The 24,580-nt window shown below is 40.8% G+C and overlaps 1 protein-coding gene across 1 annotated transcript in view; it reads left to right on the top strand.

The window, feature by feature from the left end:
- Positions 1-23,507, top strand: part of Pon3 (paraoxonase 3) — a 29,221-nt gene extending 5,714 nt beyond the window's left edge. Inside the window, exons 3-9 of the mRNA XM_059256504.1 lie at positions 3,952-4,007; positions 8,528-8,693; positions 12,934-13,060; positions 16,758-16,958; positions 18,482-18,563; positions 18,783-18,911; positions 22,794-23,507. Coding sequence (XP_059112487.1) covers positions 3,952-4,007; positions 8,528-8,693; positions 12,934-13,060; positions 16,758-16,958; positions 18,482-18,563; positions 18,783-18,911; positions 22,794-22,952 — 920 coding nt within the window. The 3' untranslated portion in view covers positions 22,953-23,507. The remainder of the gene's footprint in view (positions 1-3,951; positions 4,008-8,527; positions 8,694-12,933; positions 13,061-16,757; positions 16,959-18,481; positions 18,564-18,782; positions 18,912-22,793) is intronic.
- The last annotated feature ends 1,073 nt before the right edge of the window (positions 23,508-24,580 follow it).

The following is a 24,580-nucleotide window of genomic DNA, read 5'->3' as shown; positions in this document are numbered from 1 at the left end:
GGGGAGTGGGAATGTTGCCAGTCCAGCTGATGCTGCTTTTCCATCTTGGACTGAAAGCTTCTCTGTACTCTGCAGGAACAATAAAAAAAAAAAAAAAAGCACCCCTGGATATTGCAGGTTAGGTCAGAGTGATGCTACCATGGGAGATATATAAAATGATATTTTAGAGAGAAAAGGAGCCAAATCAGAGCTCACACAACTCATAAAATCTTGTATAGCTGTTTAAGCAAGAAGCTAAATTGCAATGTGGGTTTTGCATTGATAAACCCCTTTAGGTTAAAAAGACTGTCAGTGAAAAATGTATTTCATACCCATAACTCACAGCACCTTCCTAAGCAGGCTGTCAGGAACGTCTCTGTAGAAAGCCTATCATTTCCTCTCATGATTGGGAGCAGCCTCTGCTGATATGGCTCAGACTTAAACAAGAACTGTGAAGATCAGAATTCAGAATCAAGGATAATGTTTCTCCTGACTGTGTTTCGTTTTCATGTCTTTGGAAAGTTGAAATCTCCTAATCAAATCACTGTAAACTGGGACATCTGTACTCAGATATAACACTCATATCGTTGAACTCCAAAATGAGACAAAGTTCAAATTATTAACATGCTTATTTATGAAGTGAAACAGCTTGTATTGAGAGCGTCTACAAGGAAAAGGCAGGTGTTATGTAGAACACACAGATACAACATGGAATTAACCCCAGGCCTTGTTCCCAGGAAGCTTTTAGTCTAATAGGAAATTAACAAGCAGGCACAGGGCACAGTGTGAAAAATGTCATGATGGAGTTACCCACAGACCACAGTATTTGCAAATAAAGATAGATGCCAAACCCAGGAAAGGTTGAAAAGCTGAAGCAGTGGCCCCATGCCCAGCAGCCTACTAGGGGTAAGGAAGGTGTAAGAAAAGGCCAAACTAGGAGGGAGAGGAAGACATTCGTGTGTGTGTGTGTGTGTGTGTGTGTGTGTGTGTGTGTGTGTGTGTGTACAAATTAATGACTCTAGTATGATTCATAAACTACTCAAGGAAGCATCAATACACAGCTAGAATGGATCCAGGAAGGCAGGATCAAGGGAAACTTAGCCTCGGCCAAGGTATGGATGGATTTGAATCTACACCAAGGAGCATGAGATTTATACTGCGAGCTCCAGCAGACCTTTAGTAGGCTTTAAGCAGGGGAATGCTAGGGTCAACGTGGCAGTTTAGAAAGATGAATGTCAGTACAGACAATGGGATAGGGGAGCAAAGCTGACCTATTAAGAAACTATTGTAGAAACCCAAGGATACACATCTGACAAACAAGTGATGTTTTGGGGGAGAAAGAAAAGCAAAGATAGCTCCAAGTTCCCTGCTCTAGGTACGTGAGGAGAGAAGTGCCATTCATTGTGGTGGTGTTGTGTCCCCCGAAATATTGTGCACTCTAATAAACTTAACTGGGGTCAGAGACAGAGCAGCTACAATATTAAATAGAGGATAGGCAGTGGTAGCACACGCCTTTAATCCTAGCATTCCAGAGGCAGAGATCTGCCTGGATCTCTGTGTGTTCAAGGATACAGCCAAGCATGGTGACTCACGCCTTTAATCCCAGAAAGCGAGCCTTTAATCCCAGGGAGTGATGGCAGAAAGCAGAAAGATATATAAGGCGTGAAAACCAGAAACTAGTAGCTTTTGGCTGGTTAAGCTTTTAGGCTTTTAAGCAGCACAGTTCAGCTGAGAGCCATTCAGATGAGGAGTCAGAGGCATCCAGTCCGAGGAAACAGGATCAGCTGAGGAATTGGCGAGGTGAGATAGCTGTGGCTTGTTCTGTCTCTCTGATCTTCCGGCTTTAACCCAATACCTAGCCCCGGGTTTGTTTTTATTAATAAGAACTTTTAAGATTCCTGCTACAATTCATTGCCATCGAAAGATGGAAAATATAAATGGAAGAAACTTCTAGATCTGTTTGCAACCTGCTGAGCATGAGAAACCAGGTGAAGTGTTGAGCACCTGGTGATTGCAGAAGTCTGAACTTGCAAGAATGTGTTGGCGCAAATCAGAGAATCCAGAGCACGGGGGTGGAAACCGAAAGCACAAGGCTGGACTGTTGCTGGCTCTGCCATGAGAAACAGGCAAGGGCGGACAGACCTTATTCTATATTCAGAACAGAGTCAGAGATAAAGGCAACAGGAAATCAAGAAGGGCTGAGCAGAGAGGTGGGAGAATTATCGGAGAAATAACCAACCTGTGATGCTGAAAATTGCTTTATTCGATGTGTGGGTTTTCCCTGTGTGTGTTCCACTCCATATGGAAATAGCATCAAGTTTCTCAAGCCATCTGGGCACCACAGATAGGTAAAAATCTTGATGCACCAAAATGCTTAGGAAGTGGGAAACTCTGGTTAGTTTTAGTTTTCACATTACTAGTTAGAGTTAGTTTCTCCCTGGTCCCTGGTTGTTAGTACCGGCTGCTCATTATTCTATTGGTTCAAATTTACACTTTCTTTGGCTTTGTTCTCATTTTCTTGTCCTCATCCACCCATGTTCTCTCCCAGTTGCCTAGTGACAGCCTAGTAATCCATTTCCCCAGGTAACCATTTCCCATGCGTTCCAATTACTGTGTCTGTGTAGCAGACCGCCCCACACTTAGTGACTTCAAACAACAAGCCTGGACATAATGACACACATCTATAATTCTAGTGCTAGGGAGGCTAAGGCAGAAGGATCATGAGTTCAAGGCCATCCTGGGCTACCTAGGGAGACCCAGTCTCAGAACAAACAAAGAAAATCCTAGTTATTTTTCTTATGACATTGGCAGGGCTTAGTGAAGAAAGCCCAACTGTTTCATTTGCATTGGCAAAGATGACTCAAAGGTTAGTAACAAGCCACCTGGGATCCTCTGGCTTTTCTCCTCATCTCGTGTGTTCCCTACATTTGGTGCTCTGTGGCTTTGAAAAACCGAATTTCTGTATTTCCCTTCAGGGATCCCAAGGTACATCCTCGAGAGAATAGATGAGGGAGAGATGGAGAAGAAGAAAGAGAGGGAGGAAGAGGAGAGAGAGACTACTCCAGGACATCTAGGGCTGACATTTAGCCCTTGGAAGTCACATGGCATTATATTCACCACATTCCCCTTGTCAGGGCAACTTCTAAGTTCCCCCAGGCTCAAGGGGTGAGAATACACACCTTGTGTCCCAGTGGAATAATGTGAATGTCACATCTTCAGAGGAACATTCGACTGAGCTCTGATGTTGTAGAATACAGTTAGCTGTATTAGATAATCATCACCTCCAGAATCAGCCCCTCCCCAGTGTCTTATGAACTTCATTCTCTACTAGAATTCATCCTCCCCTCCATCGCTGCTCACACATTATATACTTTTTTCCACAGAAAAATGCTCAAGGCTCTTAAGGAGGAAGTGAACTTACCCAACTCTTTCTAATGAATTTCTTGCCACAATCTGTCTTAAGATCATTATCACACAGATCTCCTATTGAATAATTTCTCAGTGTGGTTGTTGGTTGTACATGTTTAGATCTGACAGGTTGTAAAATGAGGAACACTTGGCAGGAAGGCTTCTCTGGAAGCTTTTCAGTGATGACTGAATTTTCTTATTCAGTATGGGAGGAATAGTCTTTCATGGGGAATAACACAGACTTTTTCAGGACATCTCCTGCAAGTTGTAATTTAAAGAATAAACGTAGGACATGAATCTATTTCTGTCAGATAGTTTGCTTTGCACTTTCATCCTGAAAATGGAATTCCAAGAAGAGTTTAATGCTTGTAGAGATGGACTCAGATGTTCTAATAGAACAGCTATGTCTGTAGGATTCCTGGATGTTACCATAATTTCCCAAGTAAATGGTTGAAACAGTTAATGCATTTTCCAAAAGAACTCAAAAGTTTGGGCCATTTAGCTTCTTCTTTGAAGGCTCCACATATGCATTTTTGTGATTATTTTTTGTTTTTTGTTTTTCAGAGAATGGCTCTGAAGATATTGATATACTTCCTAGTGGGCTGGCTTTTATCTCTACTGTGAGTATTTGCCAAACGCTCTGATGCTCACATCAATAGCTGTATAGACAGTGCATTAAAGTTTCCAGCTCGAGATGCCAGATGGACCCCTACATGTTCATCCCACCTCTGGGTAGAACAGTCAACTACAAAAGCCAAACTGCAATCTGGAAGGCTAATTAGAACACCACAGGCATGGCTAACTCTGGCTGCCTCATGTGGGCAGCTCCCTGTGGTCAGCTGCATGCTCGGCTAGGGCCTCTGTAAATGTGTATTGATGTGCATTTGACTCTCAGGCTGGTCTTCAGATCTGTCCTGTTACATCTCATCTCCATCACTGCCTTATTGGATGGTACTTTCGTGTCTGATAGTCACCTTCGCACTAACCAGTATTCTTGCCATGCCTGATTATGCATAGAGCACTCTAATGTTAAAGAGTTTAACATCAATACTAGGACTCCCAGCTATTCCTTCAATGTGTTTCCATGAGTAGAGAAGAAAGTGTATTTTGTTCTCAACACCACGTTGACAAATTTTAAATGACCAGGAAGCTATAGTAGAAGAATAAAACAACAACAAAATCAGTAAACAAAAGAGTAGTATCTTTATTAGATGTTGAATATTGTCATGGATTTATCAAGCCAATAGCACATTGGAATCGGGTCTGAGATTTTGTTTGCTGGTTTTGTTCTTGAGGGTTTGTTAAAGACTGAAACCAGGGATGTGTGCATGTCAGGCATGAACTCCACTGCCTGGTTAAGTCCACAGGTTGGGTCCAAGATTTTGAAAATGTGAATTTACCATACTTTTTGGGTGAATTAATTTCTGTTGCTAGAATTGCATGTGGAAATATTCTACTTTTTCCAAACCACTAACTTGCATGAATTTTAAGTCTAAATACTTTTGGCTCAAAGCAAGGCATCCTATGGCAACCACAACCCGAATTTCCAGATTCCTAAGTGTGCAGAAACTAGTACAGAGAAGGGCTCCGTAAATTTCACATGGTGGGAGGCAGGATTCTCTTCCTTCACTTTTCCTCCAAACTCAAAGACAAAACAAAAGTGTCTGGAAAAGCCTTTTTTTTTCTTTGACCGCAATTTTCTATTGTCAAGTTTGATTTTCAGGGCTACACCAAACAGACCTGCAAAAGTGATTACTCCATATAGTTAGACGATGTCTTTGCTGTTAGGAAGTGTTTGTCATTCCTACCGTCTGCTTCCCCCAGCAGCAGAGCTTCAGAGTTATTACTAAACAGAAAGAAAGCATTCTCATACCAAACAGTGCATGAGAGATGTCAGCATGCCTTTTCTCTTTTGATCTCTCTGTAAACCAGCAACTCCTACTCAGTGCTTGGGATTTATGCTCTTTGCTCTGTTTCTCATCTTCCTGTATTCAACATCTTGTTCTCCTTGGTCTCTCCTATGACCTTCTTGCCTCTTTTGACAATGTTCAGAAGCTGCTGATCCAGAGAGTGATTCTAGGCAAATACATATTCTTAGCCTTTCTAAAATGACAAGGAAGATATTTTTCCCCTAGCCTGGAGACTTGGCACGCTTCTTGCCTACAGGATTACTCTCATCTTCTCATTTGCCAGTTAACTTCTATTTCTCAGTGAAGCCTTCCTGTGAAGGTACGCAGTTTCCTCAGCAAGTCTTCCCTGGTTCTGTTGTTGGATGTGGATGGGCTATCATAGGTACCACCCTATCCTGATATGTTCTTGTTGTGACATCATGTTACTTTAAGTTTCTTCAATCTGGGACTTAGATGTGTTCATTAACACCCCAGGTATCCAGCATAATACTGAACACATGAGGTCTGAGGATGAATGAGGACCGTGGGAGGTTGCAATGAATGTCCTCACATACCTGCAATACATTGGGGAAAATCAGAAGCCTACACCTCAAGGTGACTGTCAATATTTCCAGTGATGAGTGGTAGGAATGGAATTGTGTGCTGTTAGTAGCATACTGTAGGATTGCTGCTACCAATTCCAACCCCACAGAATACTATAGACAGAAACCTAAACCTGCTCCCAGAAGAATTTCCTTAGCACTCTTATTCCAAGCTAAACTCATTTGCAGTACCTTGCTCTTGCTCCTGTCATATCTTTTCCATATTTAGGACTTCTGATCTCTTCATTTGGATGACAATGTCCTCATCTGTATCCATGATACCAAGGCACTTGTAGAGATGTGCTGCCTTGAGACACACACTTACCCTTTCATATATTTATGCTGCGGCAGAAGGGGGCTGTACAATGAATGGCAGGCAAATGGCTAGATGCCCCTAACATTTCCTCCTTTGGTATTGCCAGTCTCTGAGCCAAAGAACTTAGGGACAGATTAGCTGTAGAGAGGGGGAATGAGGATCGAATTTTATGGTGTGATGGAATAGTGACATTCTTAACTGAGAATAGATATCCATGAAAGGGAGGATCTGGAGTGATGACATTTGACTTTGGTTTTTGACAAGTTGATTTGAAGCTGACCTGAGGAGAGAGTGGGAAAGGTAAGCCACAGCACCAGGGACAAGCTGTGGGGAAACATGTATATGTGGGAATCACTGGGAGACATGAAGTAACTGAAGCTTTATGAATGAAAGCTATAAGGAGGGAGCACAGGGGAGGAAAGCATTAAGAGGATAGAAGGAAGACAAATCCAGGAGGCAGAAATAGACAGAAGTTCTATCTCAGAACTCTACTTCTAACTTGTTGTCATGAAGGAAGGAAGCAGTGTCCAGGGCCCCAGGGCTGCAGCTACAGAAAGGAGAAGAGTTGTCAAGGAAGACACTTTGAGACTATTGCACAACCTGGAGAAATGTGCTTGACAGGATACAAGAGGTAGAATGTTGATTCCATATACTCATTGGTATGGGGTCACCCATTGGAGCTTGGTTGACCTATCAGGGGCCATAGCCTTAAAGAAAATTGACTTTTCCTTTCCTAGCAGACACCAAGTGTCAATAGCTCTTCATGAGCTCTTCCATGCTCCCTGCTAGAATGTTGACTGGCTTGATGCTGTGATGTAGATGTCCCATTTCTGGCTGAAGGCATCCACCTTCTTAAGAGCTTGACCAGCAAAGAAAGAGCAGAGAGAGGATCCATTGAAAAAGCAAGTGGTGCAGCTTCCTTAGAGAGCCTCTTTACTTGGCAGAGACTGAATCTGACCCAGAAACAGAATCTGAGAGTAAGGCCCTGCCCATCTCTCCTTCTGGGTATGGCAAAGAAGGGAAGTTCAAGAATGGCTACCACTGCTCTGATGGCTTCAGAGACCTCTTTCCAACAACACTGAGGTACAAGCCTTGGATGATGATGAGGATTTTAAGAAAAACTTGAAGGAGGATGGAGAGATGACTCAACAGTTAAGATCACTTAATGCTTTTATTCCAGCATGGCAGCTCACATCCATGTAAAAACTTTAGTTTCATGGTATCTCACACTCTCTTTTGACCACCAAGAACATCAGACCCATATGTGGAACACAGGCATGCATGCATGCACTCAAACATGCATATATAAAAAATAAGAATGATTAAATCTTTTCAAAACACTTGAAAAGTGATCTGGACGGGGATGCTCAGAGATTACTGACCACCCTGCATTGAGAGGACAACAGAAGGATCAGTAAGTATATGTGTTTGCAAGGGTAAGAGCAGAAAGAGAAACAAGGAGAAACAATAGAGTAGAGAGGAGAATATTTAGATTAGTGGTTGAGGGGGAAGAAAGAAGCTGGTCTATTTTGAGTTAAATCAGAGAGATGGGGAAGAGATATGAGCATGAAATAACTGTTTAGTACTTGGTGTAAGATAAACCAACCCCAAAGTTTGACACAAGGAACTAGGGTATGTTAAAGGTTCAATACCTTGTGGGGGTCTGTTGTTGATTGATAAAGAGTTAGCCCTACTGGTAGAAAGGGTCACTGCCAAAAGTACTAGAATGAACTTTTTATGCTCATTGGAATAGGATTCAAATTAGAATTTTCAGACACTCCTATAGGAACAAAATAAATTATAAATCTATATGATGCTAGCACCCTGTACTGAATTGTGGCTGATGCTATTTATGACTACATAATATAAGTAATGGAAGAAAAAGAACAATAGATTTAAACCACACACCCCTTATCTATGCTTTGGGAAAGGAAAATATCAGACATCAAGATTGGAAAGATCTTAACCATTGTAAGTTTCAGTTGTTTCATTTTATAGACAAGCACCCCAAGACCTAGGCAGACCAAAGGACTCTGAGAAAGTAACATGGCTTGGTCCTTGGCATTGTAATCTGTGGCTCAACTCTTTCTAAATTAAAAATGCTTTCTTATCTCAAACATGACTCTTCCTGTATTCGCAGCTAAGGTTGGAAAGGCATTGCTGACACCCTTCCCCAGATCAGATAATGGCTATAGCTTCAGAGTGAAAAATCCCCCAAATCGAAATGAAATGCAGAACCTGGAACATTTTTGTTTGTCTTTGAGATTTTGGCTTCCCTATGAAAATGCTATTTAAATAAGCATATGTGTGTAGACTGACTCTCTTTTCTAAAGGGATTGAAATATCCAGGCATGCCAAACTTTGCACCAGACAAACCAGGAAGCATTTTCCTGATGGATCTGAATGAGCCAAACCCAAAGGCACAAGCACTGGAAATCAGTGATGGCTTCGACAAGGAGTCACTGAATCCTCATGGGATCAGCACCTTCATTGACAAAGGTAAAACCCTAATGACTGAGACTAAGGGAAATGGGGGAAAGGGATTCATAGATCCACTACCTCTCAGCGTCCTCATTAAGGGGAGAGGACAGGGGCTATTCTGCCAAAGAAGTGTGTGCAAATCTTTGCAAATTTGTTAATGTTCACAAAAAAAAAAAAAAAACTTTAAAACATTGTTCTAAAGAAGAATGGATAGGAGGGATGGGAGGAAAGTACTCTTCTTCTTATTTGACTTCCAGAACCTGTTTGAATACTTTTCGGAGAAATCAACCATATAAACCAAAAGTCTTTTGAAAATAGTAATGTAACACTCAAAATCATAGCATAAGGGAAAAAATAAATTTGAATCGTGGAAATTGAAACCATGAATTTTGTACCTAAAAATACTGTCAAGAAAGTAAAAATGCCCAAAGAATGACAGATAATATCTGCATCATCATCATCATCATCATCATCATAATAATAATAATAATAATAATTTCTGGTTAAGAGCTTGTACCCAGACTGTACACACACACACACACACACACACACACACACACACACACACACACATACATACATACATATATGTGTCTTACATATACATAGTCTTACTACTGTGAGGAGACACCATGACCAAGGCAAGCTGGGAAGGAAAGGATTTCATCGTCTTACACTTCCACATCACTGTTCATCACTGAAGACAGTCAGAGAAAGAACTCAGACAGGACAGGAACCTGGAGGCAGGAGCTGATGCAGAGGCCATGGAGGAGTGCTGCCTACTGGCTTATTCATCATAACTTGATCTGTCTGCTTTCTTATAGAACCTAGGACCACCAGCCCATGTTTGGTACTACTCACAATGAGCTGGGCTCTCCCTCATAAATTACTAATTAAGAAAATGCTGTGCAGCCAGAACTTATGGAGGCATTTTCTCAACTGAGATTCATTCATTTCCAATGATTCTAACTTATGGCAAGTTGACATAAAAATATTCAGCACACAACTTAATACCCAAAAAACAAATAACCCCATTTAAACATGGACAAGTATCTGAATAGACATTTATACTATGAAAATATACAAATGCCCATTAAGATATTAAGAGATATTTGACATTTTCAGCCACTTGAGAAATGTGAATCAAGTCAAAATAAGTCATTTCTTCATATCCACAAGGATGACAATAATAAAAGAGACAAGAGGCTAGGTACCTGGGTCAGTGGGTCACAACACTTGTTCTTCAAGCAAAGACATCCTAGTTTGAATCCTCAGCATCTACCTAAAAAGCCAAGTAAGTATGGCTGTTTATTCCTGAAACTCCAATACTGAGAGAGGAGATAGGTGGGTCCTCAGAGCCCACCAACCAACCATAGTAGCCAAAATAATGAGATTCCAGTTCAGCCAGAGACCCTGTCTCAGGGCAATAAGGTAGAGAGCAACAGAGGAAGACACCCAGTGTTCTGCTCTAGCCCCCATATCCACTCATGTGCATGCAGCTCACATATATACATGCAGACATACACATGCATGAGCGTGTGCGCACACACACACACACACACACACACACACACACACACACACACGAGACAAGCAAAGATGTTGAGAAATTGGGCCCTGTTGCTGGTGAATTGTGAAATGGTGCAGCCACCTTGGGAAATAGTCTGTCAGTTTCAAGTATGGTGTTACTGTGTGACATGGCAGCTTCACTTTGTGGTGTGTGATCAACAGAACTGGAAACATTTCCACACATATATTCCTACACGAATGTTCACAGCAGCATTTCTCCTAGTATCCACATGCCCATTTCCTGATAAATAAGCAACATAATTTGTACAGAAGAGCATCATTTGGCAACAGGAAGAATGAGCTGGGGGTGCATGCTAGACAGATGCACCTTGGAAATGCTATGCTATGTGAAAGAATTCAGTCACTAAAGGGCACTGATTGTATGATTCCATCCACATGAAACATCCAGCAGGCGAAATTATACAGACAAAATGTAGACCAGTAGTCAGCAGAGGCTAGGAAGAAGGGAAAATGAAGAGAAACAACTTGACAATGAGGGATTTCTTCAGGGGCTGATGCAAATATTCTGGAATTAGGTAGTGGTCATTACTGCACAAGAATATACCAAAACTCACTAAATTTTACATTTTGCAAGACTGAATTTAATGACATATGACTCATATCTGGAGAAACTACCCCAGAAACAAATCATATTATTATTATTCACTCTCAAAATAACAATCTCTGATACATTTCACTTGTTCGTAACCCATAATTCCAAACTAATTTGAATTAAATATATGTGCGAGTCTATTGAGCACATGGGTACCATTGTATAATGAGGGTGTCTCCCTCCTCCAGCATTCTTTGTTTCTACTTTACTTACTAGTTATTTCTCCTCTTTTCATCTCTAGGTATATTCACCATAAAAGTGTATGTAACATGTTCCTTACTGGAATCTGAGAGTCAAGAACAGTGACTGAGACAGACTAGGAACTGAGCAAACAGATGTTCAGTGAGCATGTGAATATCGATACTGTGGGACAGGACAGCTTATAAATACTCCGTTTAATAAGATGGAAAAGCTGGAGTGGAGAGAAGCGCAAGGCAGAGCTGACTTGGCTTAGCAAATGGCTGCCTTAGAGTTAGAAGCCAGGTGGTTTCACTTATCTGTGTCTTTTATGGGGGAAAAATTAGGGAACCACCACGTACTTAATCCCCGCAAACCAAACCTTCTTTGCCTGACACTGTGCTGGCTAATGCATTCCATGAGAGTTGATGTAATGAAGTGGTCAGATTAACCTACACTATTTAACTGCATAGGATGTTAGAGTTAGGGTTATTAGCAGCTGGCATTCTAAGATGGGATCATTTTTTGGATTAACTGCCAGCCACATATGTAGGCTTCCAAAATTTCGATGTATTATGATTGACAGCCCATTTTATTCATTTAGTCCCCTTCCTTAATTAAGGGACTACTTCACCAGACCAAAACATTACACAGGGAACTGTCAGGATAGAGCAAGGAGGTAGAACAAAATTATCTTCACAAAGCGTCTCTCTCTTCCATGGAAGGAAGATCCAGGAGAAGCATAAGAATGGCAAAACCAGGGCAGAATGAATGATTACCATACTGCATCCCACAAAATGTCTGTTTGTTTAGGGCCTGAAATCCAACCCATGTCCTGTTGCCAAAGGCTGAGCCCTGTAACACAGCAAGAACAGACCAAAGGAGAGATTGCCTGTGTGGGGAGTAGCTCCCCATAATTTGCTTCAAACAGCTCAATGTGTTCAGGGGCCCTGAGTGCAAATGTCGCATGTCATGACTCAGACTTGCTCCATTACATGTTTGGTATCTACATGAAGGAAGTGACTAGAAACAAATACAGAACAGGTTCCACAGTGAGAGTATGGGACCAGTCTCTCAAAAACTCAGACCTACCCCTTCTGATAAGTCAGGAAAGGTCACTGCTTTCAATCTCACAGCAGTTAACATTCCAGAGTGAAAACAGGAAGGTAGGGATATTTTTGAGGCTGATAATTCCCAGAATTAGCTGGTTTGTTTCCTTTGGCATATTTACTTTACTTGTCCACTGAGTTTACTAAGTTGTTACTCAACCTCAGGTATTTGACTAGAGCTAGAAATTCATTGTGTAACTGGGAAATAACTATTGTTTATTTTAAAGCATTCACATGTCCAGAGATTTCTTGAACTTCTGTTGACATGTGGACATTTGTGACACACCCCAAACTTTCTCAGTAGAGATTAGCTTGCTTTCAGTCACTGAAAGGGAAACTGTAGGTGTTTACCTCCTGTTATAATTCTGTATCTTCTCCTCTGAGAGGGTATGCTGTTGAGGCTGAGAAGACCATTGCAGAAACATCCATGTTTTGCTCTGTGTCCTGGTGTTGGTAAAATCACTGGGTTACCCCACCCCCATTTGAGTTTCAATTCTTCAAAAACAGAAGAATCTAGCATTGGTGTTAATGACCCATCTGATGGACATGCAAAACGCCTAAAGGAAACCCTTGCACAGTAGTACATGTCTATATAGTCCCAACCACTCAGATCTGGAGCCTAGAAGTTCAAGATAAGTCTGTGTAGCATAGCAAGACCCCATCTTAAGACTAACCCAAAGCCTTGGGAGATGATCAGGGTCTTAAAGAAGTCTAATAATGGTTGTAAGAAAAGTAAACTTCTTGGAAATTACATCTTCCTTTGAAATTATACCCACCCATCCCCATTTAGACAACACTGTGTATCTTTATGTGGTGAATCATCCTCACATGGATTCCACTGTGGAGATATTTAAATTTGAAGAACAGCAACGTTCTCTCATCCACCTGAAAACTATAAAACACGAACTTCTCAAGAGGTATGGAATTAAAGCCTTGTGGGCTTCTATTCACTTCACACCGCTGCTGTGCACATCATTAGCTTTGGTTCCGCAGCAGGCATTCTCGTAACTTTGGTTTTACAGCCATGCTTTCCTCTGAAGCTTTCCAGAGCTTCCCTGGGTGGGACCTCAGTAGAAACTGCTGTGTTCCGTATTGAATGTCTCTATATTTTGCAACTTCTTGAGAGCTCTTTAATCCTATAAAGGTGCTCAATTAGATTCCCAGCTCTAATTTCAACCTCTTTGCTACAGCAACTCAATACTGTGCTCTCTTTAAACGCCTACTCCCTCTCCCAGTTGTCCAGGTAGGTTGTGTTCTCCAAGCGTTACCCACTGGGTATTAGAACCCACCTCCAGATGGTTTATTTCTTTGTACCCAATTATTTTAAAGAAGAATTTGATAAAAAAAAAATCAAACAAACCAACCTGTAAGCACTTATAAAAATTACCTTTATTAAATGTTGACTATGTACCAAGTGCTATGTCAAAATACTTTAACTGAATTTTCACATAGCATTTAGTAACAAACAAGAGGAAACTGAGTCTCGTAGAAGTTGTGGGCCAGGTAGGTTGCCTGAGTCAATTTGCGATCAGCAGGTTAAGCCTGGGTCCATCAGAGTTACAAACTGAGTTCTTAATTTGCAATGATCAACATCATTCTTACTGGATTTAGAAAATTAAAATTTTTAATGGATAGTCAATTTCAGGTCTTAAACAATAAAGGATTTTTCTATTATGAAGTGAGCATATCACCAGGTTCGAGTCACAGTGGATCAGAACCTCACAGAATTTCTGGGGAATGGGAAAAGTCACTTAAGTTGTGCCTCAATTTCACAGTAAAATGAGGATTTTTCCCATTGACTGGACTTACCTCAGTGGTAGATTATGAGGCTCATCTAACCTCACAGGAGGAATCCTAGAAAACACCCCTTATGGGAAAACATTATCAGAATGTTCAGTCCTAGAAAACTTAAGTCAGATCAGCCTGAAGTAAAGAAAGGGAAATGTGATGAGTTGAATTAGGTCCCACAAAATTGTAAAATATTTCCCAAGTCATCCAGCATTTACTTTTCTAAAATTTTATATAAAAATATATATTTAAATCCCTACCACACATACCTCAGAATGTGACCTTACTTAGAAAAATACCTGCAGAGGTAATTGAAGATGAAGCTTTACTTTGTACTATAACGTACGATATATTCTTAATCCAGTAAGAAAGCAGAGGGATACAGAAGACCGGCACCCAGTGATGGATACCATACCAACACTGGAGTGAGAGATCTCCAAGTCAGTGAATGCTACCTCGATCTAGAAGTCAAAAACCAGGTCTTTCCACAGAAACTTGGGAACCTGGCTCTGCTAACATGACTGGGCTACCTGCTTGATTCCATACTCTTACTCTGTAAACTGTGTTATAATAACTTTTGCTGTTTTAATCCATACAGTTGACGGTAGCTTGTTATGACCGATCCAGAAAACACTTACATGGGGAAGCTGTGAAAATGCCTTGTCAAGTCAGTCATTACAAGGTGCAGTTAAGACACAGCTCAAAATCATGGGGTTAACCCTGAAGAGGCAACATAAGCCTCACTTCACAATGATCTGACCCAGATGAGAAAGAGAGAAGAGTTTATCCTACAACCTCCCTCTCCTCTCAGTCAAAGGTGACCCGGAGGCCTTCTCACCCTTACCCTGCCCACTTGTGTGTGTACAAGTCAGACTGGATGGTATCCTGTGCTTTGACAGCAACAAGTCTGTAGTGGGAGACAAGAGGCCAAGGTACAGGGTAAGGCGCTGCGAAGTGGCACCGGTGGAAAATCTGTCAGACTCCATCTCCCCAGAACGGGTTGAATTTGCTCCTACTTGGCAGTGGAAAGAGGCAGGTGGGGCTGTGAGGCTCTAAGTTGGAGCTTGAGAGGGACCGTGACACACACATTGAGTAGCAAGTACAAAGGGCACAATAGAGTGTCACAAAAGGAAACTAAGGGAATTTAATGCAGGGCACCAGGCAAGCCTTTAATGTTATGGTGTCACTAGAGATCTTTTGGAAGAAGGAGCACTTAGGACGAGTCAGGAAGGATGAATAGGCCAGTGACAAGGGACACTGCATGAAAATTACAAAATATTTCCTTTCCTCGTCCAAATTTCCCTTCTCTAAAATTTTATTTCTTTAAAACAAAAACAAAAATGCTTCAGGTGTAAGAGATGGCATGGTGCGTAAAGTGCTTGCCAGCAAGCCTGACAACGTGAGGTTGATCTCTGGCTGTGCATGGTGGAAGGAGAGGATGGGCTCCAGCAAACTGCCCTTTGACCTCTGCACATGCACTGTAGCAGATGTGCTATAGAGCTCTCGGATGTGCACACACACACACACACACACACACAACTAAATGTAAAATACCTTTCATCTTTCTTTTTAATTTTCAAGTCACATTTTTTCTTTTCCAAAATACACACACGTTTGTATTATACACTCATTGGTTGTATTATAACACTAATTACTTTCTTAAAATAAAGAACAAAAAGGCTGGGTGTGGCACACGCCACAGTGCTCAGGAGGCAGCAGCAGGCAGATCTCTGAGTTCAAGGCCAGCCTGGTCTGTAGAGTGAATTTGAGGATAGCCAAGGCTGTTACACAGAGAAACCCCAAAATGAGAAACAAAACAACAACAACAAGAAAGAACAAAAGAAAGAGTATCACCCGTTATCCTACCTGCTTAGAGAAAACATAAATGTCAAGATAGACTTGGTTAAGCTATAATGACAGGAAGGAATGCCCGTGGGTCAAAGCTATGTGGTTTTCTTCTGTTTCCTCACTCAAGCTCCATGTGTTGATCAGGACCTAGTGCCATATCATCCTCACTTAGGGTCTTATGAGGACCACAATAGTACACCCTCAGAAAAATTGCTTGTTCCCATGAAAAAACAATGGATTACTCATTGATTCTCCAAGTCTTTCATTAAAAAGCCACACATGGGGCCTGGTAAGATGGCTTAGTCAGTAAAATGCTTATCTTGCAAGCATAAGGACTGGAGTTTGATTCTCAGAACTCATGTAAAAAAAAATAGCTGGACATGGTAGCATGTGCTTATAATCCCAGTGTTGGGGAAGCAGAGACAGGTAGATCCTCGGGGCTTACTGGTCAACCAGCCTAGCCTATTTGGGGAGTTCCAGACCAACAAGAAACCTCAATAATCGAGGTAGATGGGACTTGAGGAACTATACACAAAGTTAACCTCTGGTCTGCCTTCTCCAGACACACATCACACATGTGCATCTGCACACAAATACACACAAACAAAAGAAGCCATATACATTTCCTTTATTTTTTTGGTTAAAACAAGTCACATGACAGGCTTAACTTTAAGAATTAAGTCTCATTCTAGAAGAAAAACAAAGATAATATATCTGTCACAGAAAAACATCATTAACATCTACAAGTCTAGAGTTTGTTAGCATACATATTCATTTTTTACTTAAAATAATAAATAGCCCAAAGATAACATGTGAAAGTAAAATCAGAATGTTTTATGGAATTAGTTAATTCATCTTAATTCGAGTCTATCATTTAAAACTGGTGATCATGGTGATCAAGATGAATCTTAGCGGCTGTGTCAATAATCAAGACATTCAAATATCTTATGAGTTTCTTCCCCTCCTTTTTTTTTCTAGTGTGAATGACATTGTGGTTCTTGGGCCAGAGCAGTTCTATGCTACAAGAGACCACTACTTCACCAGCTACTTCTTGGTACTTCTGGAGATGATCATGGACTTTCACTGGACTTATGTTCTTTTCTACAGCCCAAGTGAGGTCAAAGTAGTGGCCCAAGGATTTAGTTCTGCCAATGGAATCACAGTCTCGCTAGACCAGAAGTATGTGCTTTCAGAATGGTTCTGCCCTTTGTCCTAGACACTAAAGAGCTCCTTCAAGAGCTCCCTGAGGTGCAAGCAGTCAGTATGTAGGAGGAAGGCTCAGGTGCGCCCAGAGTTCGTAAGAAATATGTGATCCTAAAAACTATTTGTCCTCTTGAATTTCAAGTCCCCTCCAGAAAAAGAGAGACTCAAAAATATGATCTTTGTTCTAAATTCTTACATAAATAAATACATTCTTTTCCAACATTCTTTCTAAAAGCAGGATGAATATGCAATATCTTTGCTCCTTATAAGGCCAGAAGGTATTTAACCACATAATATAAGGCCATATTGACTAAAAGCTCTTAGTAGAGAGAGAAGCCTGCCTTGTTCATGTGATGGTACAATTGGCAGACTTAGGATAATACCATGACTGCTTTTAAGAAGCACAAAAATATTGTGGGATCATCTTTTTTGTACATTGTGAAGATATGTCTTTCCCAAGACACATTCTGATTGGTTTAATAAAGAGCTGAATGGCCAATAGCTAGGCAGGAGAAGATAGGTGGAATTTCCCCAGAGAGAGAGGAAGGGAGGGAGGGGGAGAGGACGAGGAATCTAGGGGCGGATTTCACCAGCAGACTCAGAGATAGTCAGACGTGCCATACTGAGGAGAGGTAACAGAACCATGTGGCAGAATGCAGATAAAAAATATGGGTTAGTTAAGTTATAAGAGCTAGTTGGAAACCAGCCTAAGCTAAGACCAAGTTTTCATAATCAATACTAAGTCTCCATGTCATTATTAGGGGACTGGTGATCCAAAGATATTCAGACAAGAAAGCTTGCTACATGAAATTTTACCAGAGAACATCCTGGGCAAATAATTAAGATTTAAAGATTTTTAAAGCAGAGATATACTATGAATAACAACATTTAGATTTGAGATCATGAATAGAAATGCCTTTAGGCTGGATGTAGTGGTGCATGCCTTTAATGCCAGAACTTGAGAGGCAGAGGCAGGAGGATATCTGTGATTTTGAGGCCAGCCTGGTCTACATAGTGAGTTCCAAGAAAGCCAAAGCTACATAGTGGGACCCTTTCTCAAAACAAAACAAAACAAAACTGACAACAAAAAAGAAAATGTCTCTAGACATTCTTCCTGGTTTGAAAGCACAGTGTGACTGAGCTCCGTGGCCACCCCACAGTTATTTCAAGCTCTAAGTTTGGAAGTACAGACTCTTTCATCCTGGAAGGATGTTCTTACCTCATTCAATTGAAAAAATTATAACTCCTAAGTAATGAGACTGAGTCTATATGTCATCTGCAATACTACCTTTCACTTCATGGTCCCATTTCACATTAAAAGCCTATTGAACATTTCACTAATTTTAAAAGTACCACCCTTTTATCTACTTTTATGGTGTTGTAGAAAGACATCACAGTAGTACTTCAAACCAACTTGAATTTTTGTATTTGTTCTCCAAAAAGAAGATTGTATCGTATTTCATTACTACTTGCTAACACTAAGTGTTACTTACTTACAGGTATGTCTATGTAGCTGATGTAATAGCTAAGAACATGCACATAATGAAAAAACATGATAATTGGGATTTAACTCAAGTGAAGGTAAGAGTTCCCCAGCCAACTTGCACAATAGGGACCCATACATAAGTCTCATATTTAACCCATGAAATGTTCTTATGGATCCATGGCTACTTACACTTTTAGAGTGCAATCATAAAGCCCCTTAAATATACCAATGTCCAGTACCAGGAAAAACTGGTAGGAGAGAGGAAGGGCAGAGAGCATTGAGATAATGTCCTCACTACTTACTCTTTGTTTAAGGTCATTCAACTAGGCACCTTAGTGGATAACTTGACTGTGGACCCTGCCACGGGAGATATTTTGGCAGGATGCCATCCTAACCCCATGAAGCTACTGACCTACAACCCTGAGGACCCTCCAGGGTCAGAAGTAAGTACTGATACTTGAGCTCACAGGCAAGTCTGCAAGACTGGAAATATGCTGAGGTGATGTTGAGGGGATTTATATGGGTCACATTTATGTTCCAGAACTGAACAAAATGTTTATATAAAAAAAAGTAGAGATATTGGCAGTTTAAAGAGATGGGGTCCCTAAGTTTTTTAAGCCACTGGGGGCTAATGTAATATCACTGCCAGACAGCAGGTCATAACTTGGTAAGGGTTTTTTTTTTTTTTTTTTTTTTTTTTTTTTTTTTTTTTTTTTTTTTTTGCTATTGAGAGTAATGAGGAAAGATGAGCATGAGAGTTGATATTGACATAGATGGCCCTACTGTGTTTCCAACAGAATGCAAACTCTGAGAAGCTGTTGCAGTGGAGACATGCATAGAACCGTCTCTGTTCATACCACTGAGTACACAGCCCACACCAAGGGTTTGAATGATTGGAGACTCTGAAGTAGATAAATTTTTGTTCTTGGCTTCTAATGGATATGCTAGTATTCAAGAGTGTTTTCTTTTAAAGATTTTTTTAATTTAAAATTACATCATCTAAAGTAAAAAACCATTGAATTATCTGTAGCATTAAAACCAATTGCATAAGACACTGCATTTTCTATGACATTGAGTTTAATAATAATAACAAATTTTAAAACTCAATTGAACTTAACTACAACTACAAATTCTTTCACATATACTTGGAAAGACTTATTTGCTGATGTCTACATTTGCCAGATATTGTTCTAATGCTTGGGCTATATCAGAAAATAAAACACACATTGGCTGGTGAGATGGTAAAAAAGCACTTGCCATGCAAGACCGATGACCTGAGTTCGATCCTGGTCCCACCGTGGAAGGAGAGAACCAACTGCTGAAAGTTGTCCTCTGATCTCCATAAGTGATGTGGCCTGTGGGTGCCTGCACTTGTGTCTGCTCACACAAACACACATGCTCGCTAAAAAATAAACAATAAAATAAAACTTTAAACAAATATTAAAAAAATACATACAAGGCCCCTGCTCTTAGGGGACAGAAGGCCAGACACTAACTGAACATGTAAGTTCATTTACGAAAGGAATGTATAAGTTACACAGACGGTAAGTTGTGTAGGAGAAACAGCATAGTTACGTAGAGGGTGAAGGTTGCTGTGAAAAGCTGTGGGCAGGTCCTGGGTTGAAGACAGAGAAGAGAATAGAAGGTGTGGCTGGAAGAAAGGTATGACATGTTTGGGAAGTTGAGAAACTGAGATTCAAATCTTAGCTTGTTCATTGACCCAGGAGAGGTCATTTCCACAGAAGAGTATGGCTGGTTTTTAACTATTCTTATTTGAATTTAACATATCAGTCATGATTGTTTTTTCTTTTGGTTTTTTGAGACATGGTTTCTCTGTGTAGCTTTGGCGCCTTTCCTGGAACTCACTCTGTAGCCCAGGCTGGCCTCGAACTCACAGAGATCCGCCTGCCTCTGCTTCCCGAGTGCTGGGATTAAAGGCGTGCGCCACCACCGCCCAGATCAGACAGAGCATCAAGAAATATTTTAAGGCAATCATACTGTTGAGATTGTATGGGTGCAGTTTCCAGTAACGCCTAGGAGACATTACAAATAAGAACCACTCAGTGACAACAGCAGGTGACATACCAGTGTAGATGGGGAAGATGTCACAGTCTCAAGTGGTCATCCCTAAACACGTGAACATCAGCACTAAACAGGCTCAGCAGGGTGTGTGTGCCTTTAATAGTCATAATTAAAGAAGAGGCCATGGACTTGAGAGGGATATGAGAAGAGTTGGGCTGGGGAGAGTGAGGGTAGAAATGATGTGAATACAGTATTTATGTAGGAGGTTCTCAAAAATATTAGATAAAAATTCACTAATAAGTTTCAGCAAAGTAGAACAGCTTTTGATGTACAATTACGTAGTGAAAATAGGTAGTGAATACAAGCTTTCAATTACACACTTGCTATCTACACACCAGCTTTTTTATATCACTGATACCTATTATATGGAGCAATCTAAAGCATGGCATATGTTTATGTAGTTTCATTATTAAATTTTTCACATTTACATTTATATAAAGTAAATAAAAACACATCAGATGTGAAAGTGATAGATTTCTCCTTTAAACCATTTTTTTTTTTTTAAGATTTAAGACAACCCAATTAAGTGCCTTTGGATAGATATAGCTGTTATTCTACATACTGAAGAAATTCTAGATTCTATGTTGTGGTAATTTAAATAAGAGCTAGAATGTTCACCTAGGGCATAAAAATCATGCAGTCAACTTCTGTGTTTCTACAGGAAGCTCTCAAGGAGACAGAGCTATCCCTTGGACTTTGAGATTGAGTTAGTCAACATATTCTGACTTTGCCCTAGATTCTATTATTCAATTCCAGAAGTGCAAACTAAGCCTAGAATGAGAAGAATCTTACTCAGATACACACCCTGCTGCCTTTCTAGAGACAAACAGAGCTTCCCTACAAAAGCCTGGCCACAGCGTTTGCTTTAAGTGTGTCCTAGTTAGGGTCTCTATTGCTATGATACAACACCAGGACCAAAGCAACTTGAAAAGGAAAGGGTTTATTTGGCTTATACTTCCATATCGCTGTTCAGCATCAAAGGCAGTCAGGACAGGAACTCAAACAGGGCAGGAACCTGGAGGCAGAAGCTGATATAGAGGCCATGGCAGGGTGCTGCTTACTGGCTTGCTCCACGTGCCCACTCAGCCTGCTTTCTTATAGAAGCCAGGCCCACCTGCCCAAGGATGGCACCACTCCCAGTGAACTGGGACCTCAATCAGTAATTAAGAAAATGCCCTACAGTCTGATCTTCTGGAGGCATTTTCTCAGTTGAGACTTCCTCCCCCCAGATAATTCTAGCTTGTGTCAAGTTGACATAAAACTAGCCAGCACAAAGGGAATGCAAATATCACTGTGAGATAATTGAAAACTTGTTGAGGATCTGTTTCTCATGCCCCTATTTTCACGTATGAACACCTGTTCGTTCTAGATAAGCCTTATGTATCCACAGTTAGGGACCCGTCTCCTCTTAGTAGTCTTGTGCTTTCTGCACGAGATCCAGGCTCCATTATTTCCACCTAGCAAACTCGAAACAAAGTTGTTGGAGCTTGGAATGAAAAACAAAAATGAAAGGAAACAAGTAAAAAAAAAAAACATCTGAAGCTTCGTTCTGTTGCCAGAGATCAGGAAAGCAAACCTTTGCTTCGTGGTTGGTTGTTTTCCTTCGATTTCTATCTTTGCCCTCCCCCACCCCCACCCTGCCCAGTGAACTTCATCCAGGCTACTTGGAAACCTGAGAGCTTGTGTGTTCACTGATAAGCAAAGCTGGGTGTGCTAATCTGGGGATCAACAACAGCCCTAGGCAGGGGTGCCTCCAAACTCCTACACTTTCTTTCTGTTTCTTAGCTGCTTCACAGTTATGAGGTCCCTCAGCAGTGAAGACTGCCACCGTCTTGACTAGCAGGTTGGGCTAGCTGACTGGGTGTCCTTTAGTCATTTTGTCCAGGATTCTGTCCTCATGCTGTGGGCTCAGTCAAAGGCACATTCACAGTCAGAGAATTACTGCAAACGCTGGAGTTAGACAAGTGTTTAGGGACCCAAGTTTCTTCTCTATGGATGCCAAATTATCAAACCACTGAAGGTCTCTATAGAGGAATTTGACTAATGTTAACAGTTAGTCCCTTTTAGTGCAGAGATGTTGTTGGGACACTAGTACCTTTGTTAGGAGAAAACTTAATTCAGATACACTTCAGACTTTTAGCTTATTGGTTTCTGAAAGTATTCCCTTGACCCAGAATTCTTGGGAAGGGAAATATCTGTAGACAGCTTTTCTTGGACACTGATGATTGGTCTTCTCTTTACAGGTACTACGCATCCAGGATGCTTTGTCCGATAACCCCAGGGTGAGCACACTCTATGCCAACGATGGCTCTGTGCTTCAGGCCAGCACTGTAGCTTCTGTGTACCGTGAGAAAGTGCTCATAGGCACTGTGTTCCACAAAGCTCTGTATTGTGAACTCTAGGTCTTTCTCAAAAATCTTCATAATTTTCATATTTGGCAAAGTAAAATTATAATTGTATGCTAAATGGAACTATAATTATTTGCAACTACCAGGGAAGTGTGTTTGGCTTTTCTTATGGAGAAAAGGAGTACAGAAACTCATATCTATGAAATCAAGAGTCAAGTTAATGTTGAGCCAACCAGAAATCCATACATACTGCTTTGTCGAGTGTCCCCAATATCCTGTATATAGTGGGATATACAGGCTGTGACCACTGAGGTCTCCCGCTCACTTAGGTTTGTGTCTCTTGGTAACTGTTTAGCAAAATTGCCTCCCACAACTGTGATATTCTGTGTCTGCTGCAGTCCACACTAGTGAAAAAAGACAATATTTAACTACTTACAATTATTATTCTCTTTTCTCTCTTGTGTGGGACACCATCTTAAAATCAAGTATCCAGACCTATAACTCTCCTCTTGAGAACGCAAAGCCTGCCTTGGACTTGATTTTACCCTAAAATGTGGCCATAAAGGAAACAGGATTCTGGAAATTTGACATAGATGAGTCTCGTCAGCTGGCTTAGTGCAAGCTATGCTAATGTGCTTGTTTAAATACGACTATTTATACTGATGCTTCCATTATGAGGATCACTAATCTTGGCTCTGAACGTAAGATGGGCCTTGGGACAGCCATCTTCAGTTTTCTCTAAGAGAGGGCAGGGGAGTCAGACAAGGGCCATGACAGGCTCCTAGTAGCCCTGCCAGAGACCAGGCCTTAGTTTTGGTTTACTGGAGCTGGCTGGAGCTGAACAAGCAGTTCTTGGGAAACCACAACTCAGAGGCAACCAATCAGCCAATGTCCCACAGCCTTCTGCTAGCTAAAAATAGCTTTCCTTACCCTGCTGCTTGGAAGTCCCTAACTGCTAGGGCTACCTACCAATCCTATAAACTTTTTGTTTAAACCCACCAATCAGTCCCCAGACTAATCTCTCCTCTCTGGAATTCCCCTAACCTTGCTTAAAAGGAGCCTGTGAGTTTCTCTTGGGGGTCACCATTTGTCACTTTGTCAGATGGTTAGATCCCAATATGTTGGTAATTTTTAATAAACGCCCTTGCTAATTACATACATGACTGGCGGTCTTTTATGGGACTTCTTGCCGACCCTAACACTCTACTAGTTAACTCAAAAGACATTTAATAAGCACTCCAGCTGATTGGTACCAATAAATCTAAAATGATTAATATTATTATAGACAAACAGCATGTCCTAAGGACAAATCTAAACTTATTATTGTTGACAATAAATAAAGACCTTCGTTTCTTGGTTAAAAAACCAACAAACAAACAAACAACCCAACAACAACAACAAAACACACACAATGATGACTTTTGTCAAATCATCGATGAACATCAATGCACCCATGTTCCTTTTTGCAACTTCTGTTAGTGGTGGATTACCACCCCCCCCCCAATACAATATCTCTTCTGGTGATGGGGAATTTAGGAGACCTCTTTACATTCTAAAGAACACTCCTTACTTAAAAGTTTTGTAAATAGTTTTGTGCCAGAATAAAATGGTACTCTTTTAACCTTTGTAATAATTTCTGATTTAGACATTAAGATTTTATAACTTTCAAGGAAGGAATGGTC

Source organism: Peromyscus eremicus, chromosome 3 (genome assembly GCF_949786415.1).
Source record: "Peromyscus eremicus chromosome 3, PerEre_H2_v1, whole genome shotgun sequence".
In the NCBI taxonomy this organism is placed as follows: domain Eukaryota; kingdom Metazoa; phylum Chordata; class Mammalia; order Rodentia; family Cricetidae; genus Peromyscus; species Peromyscus eremicus.
Note: the sequence above shows the minus strand (reverse complement) of the source record. Positions and strands in the feature narration are given on the sequence as shown.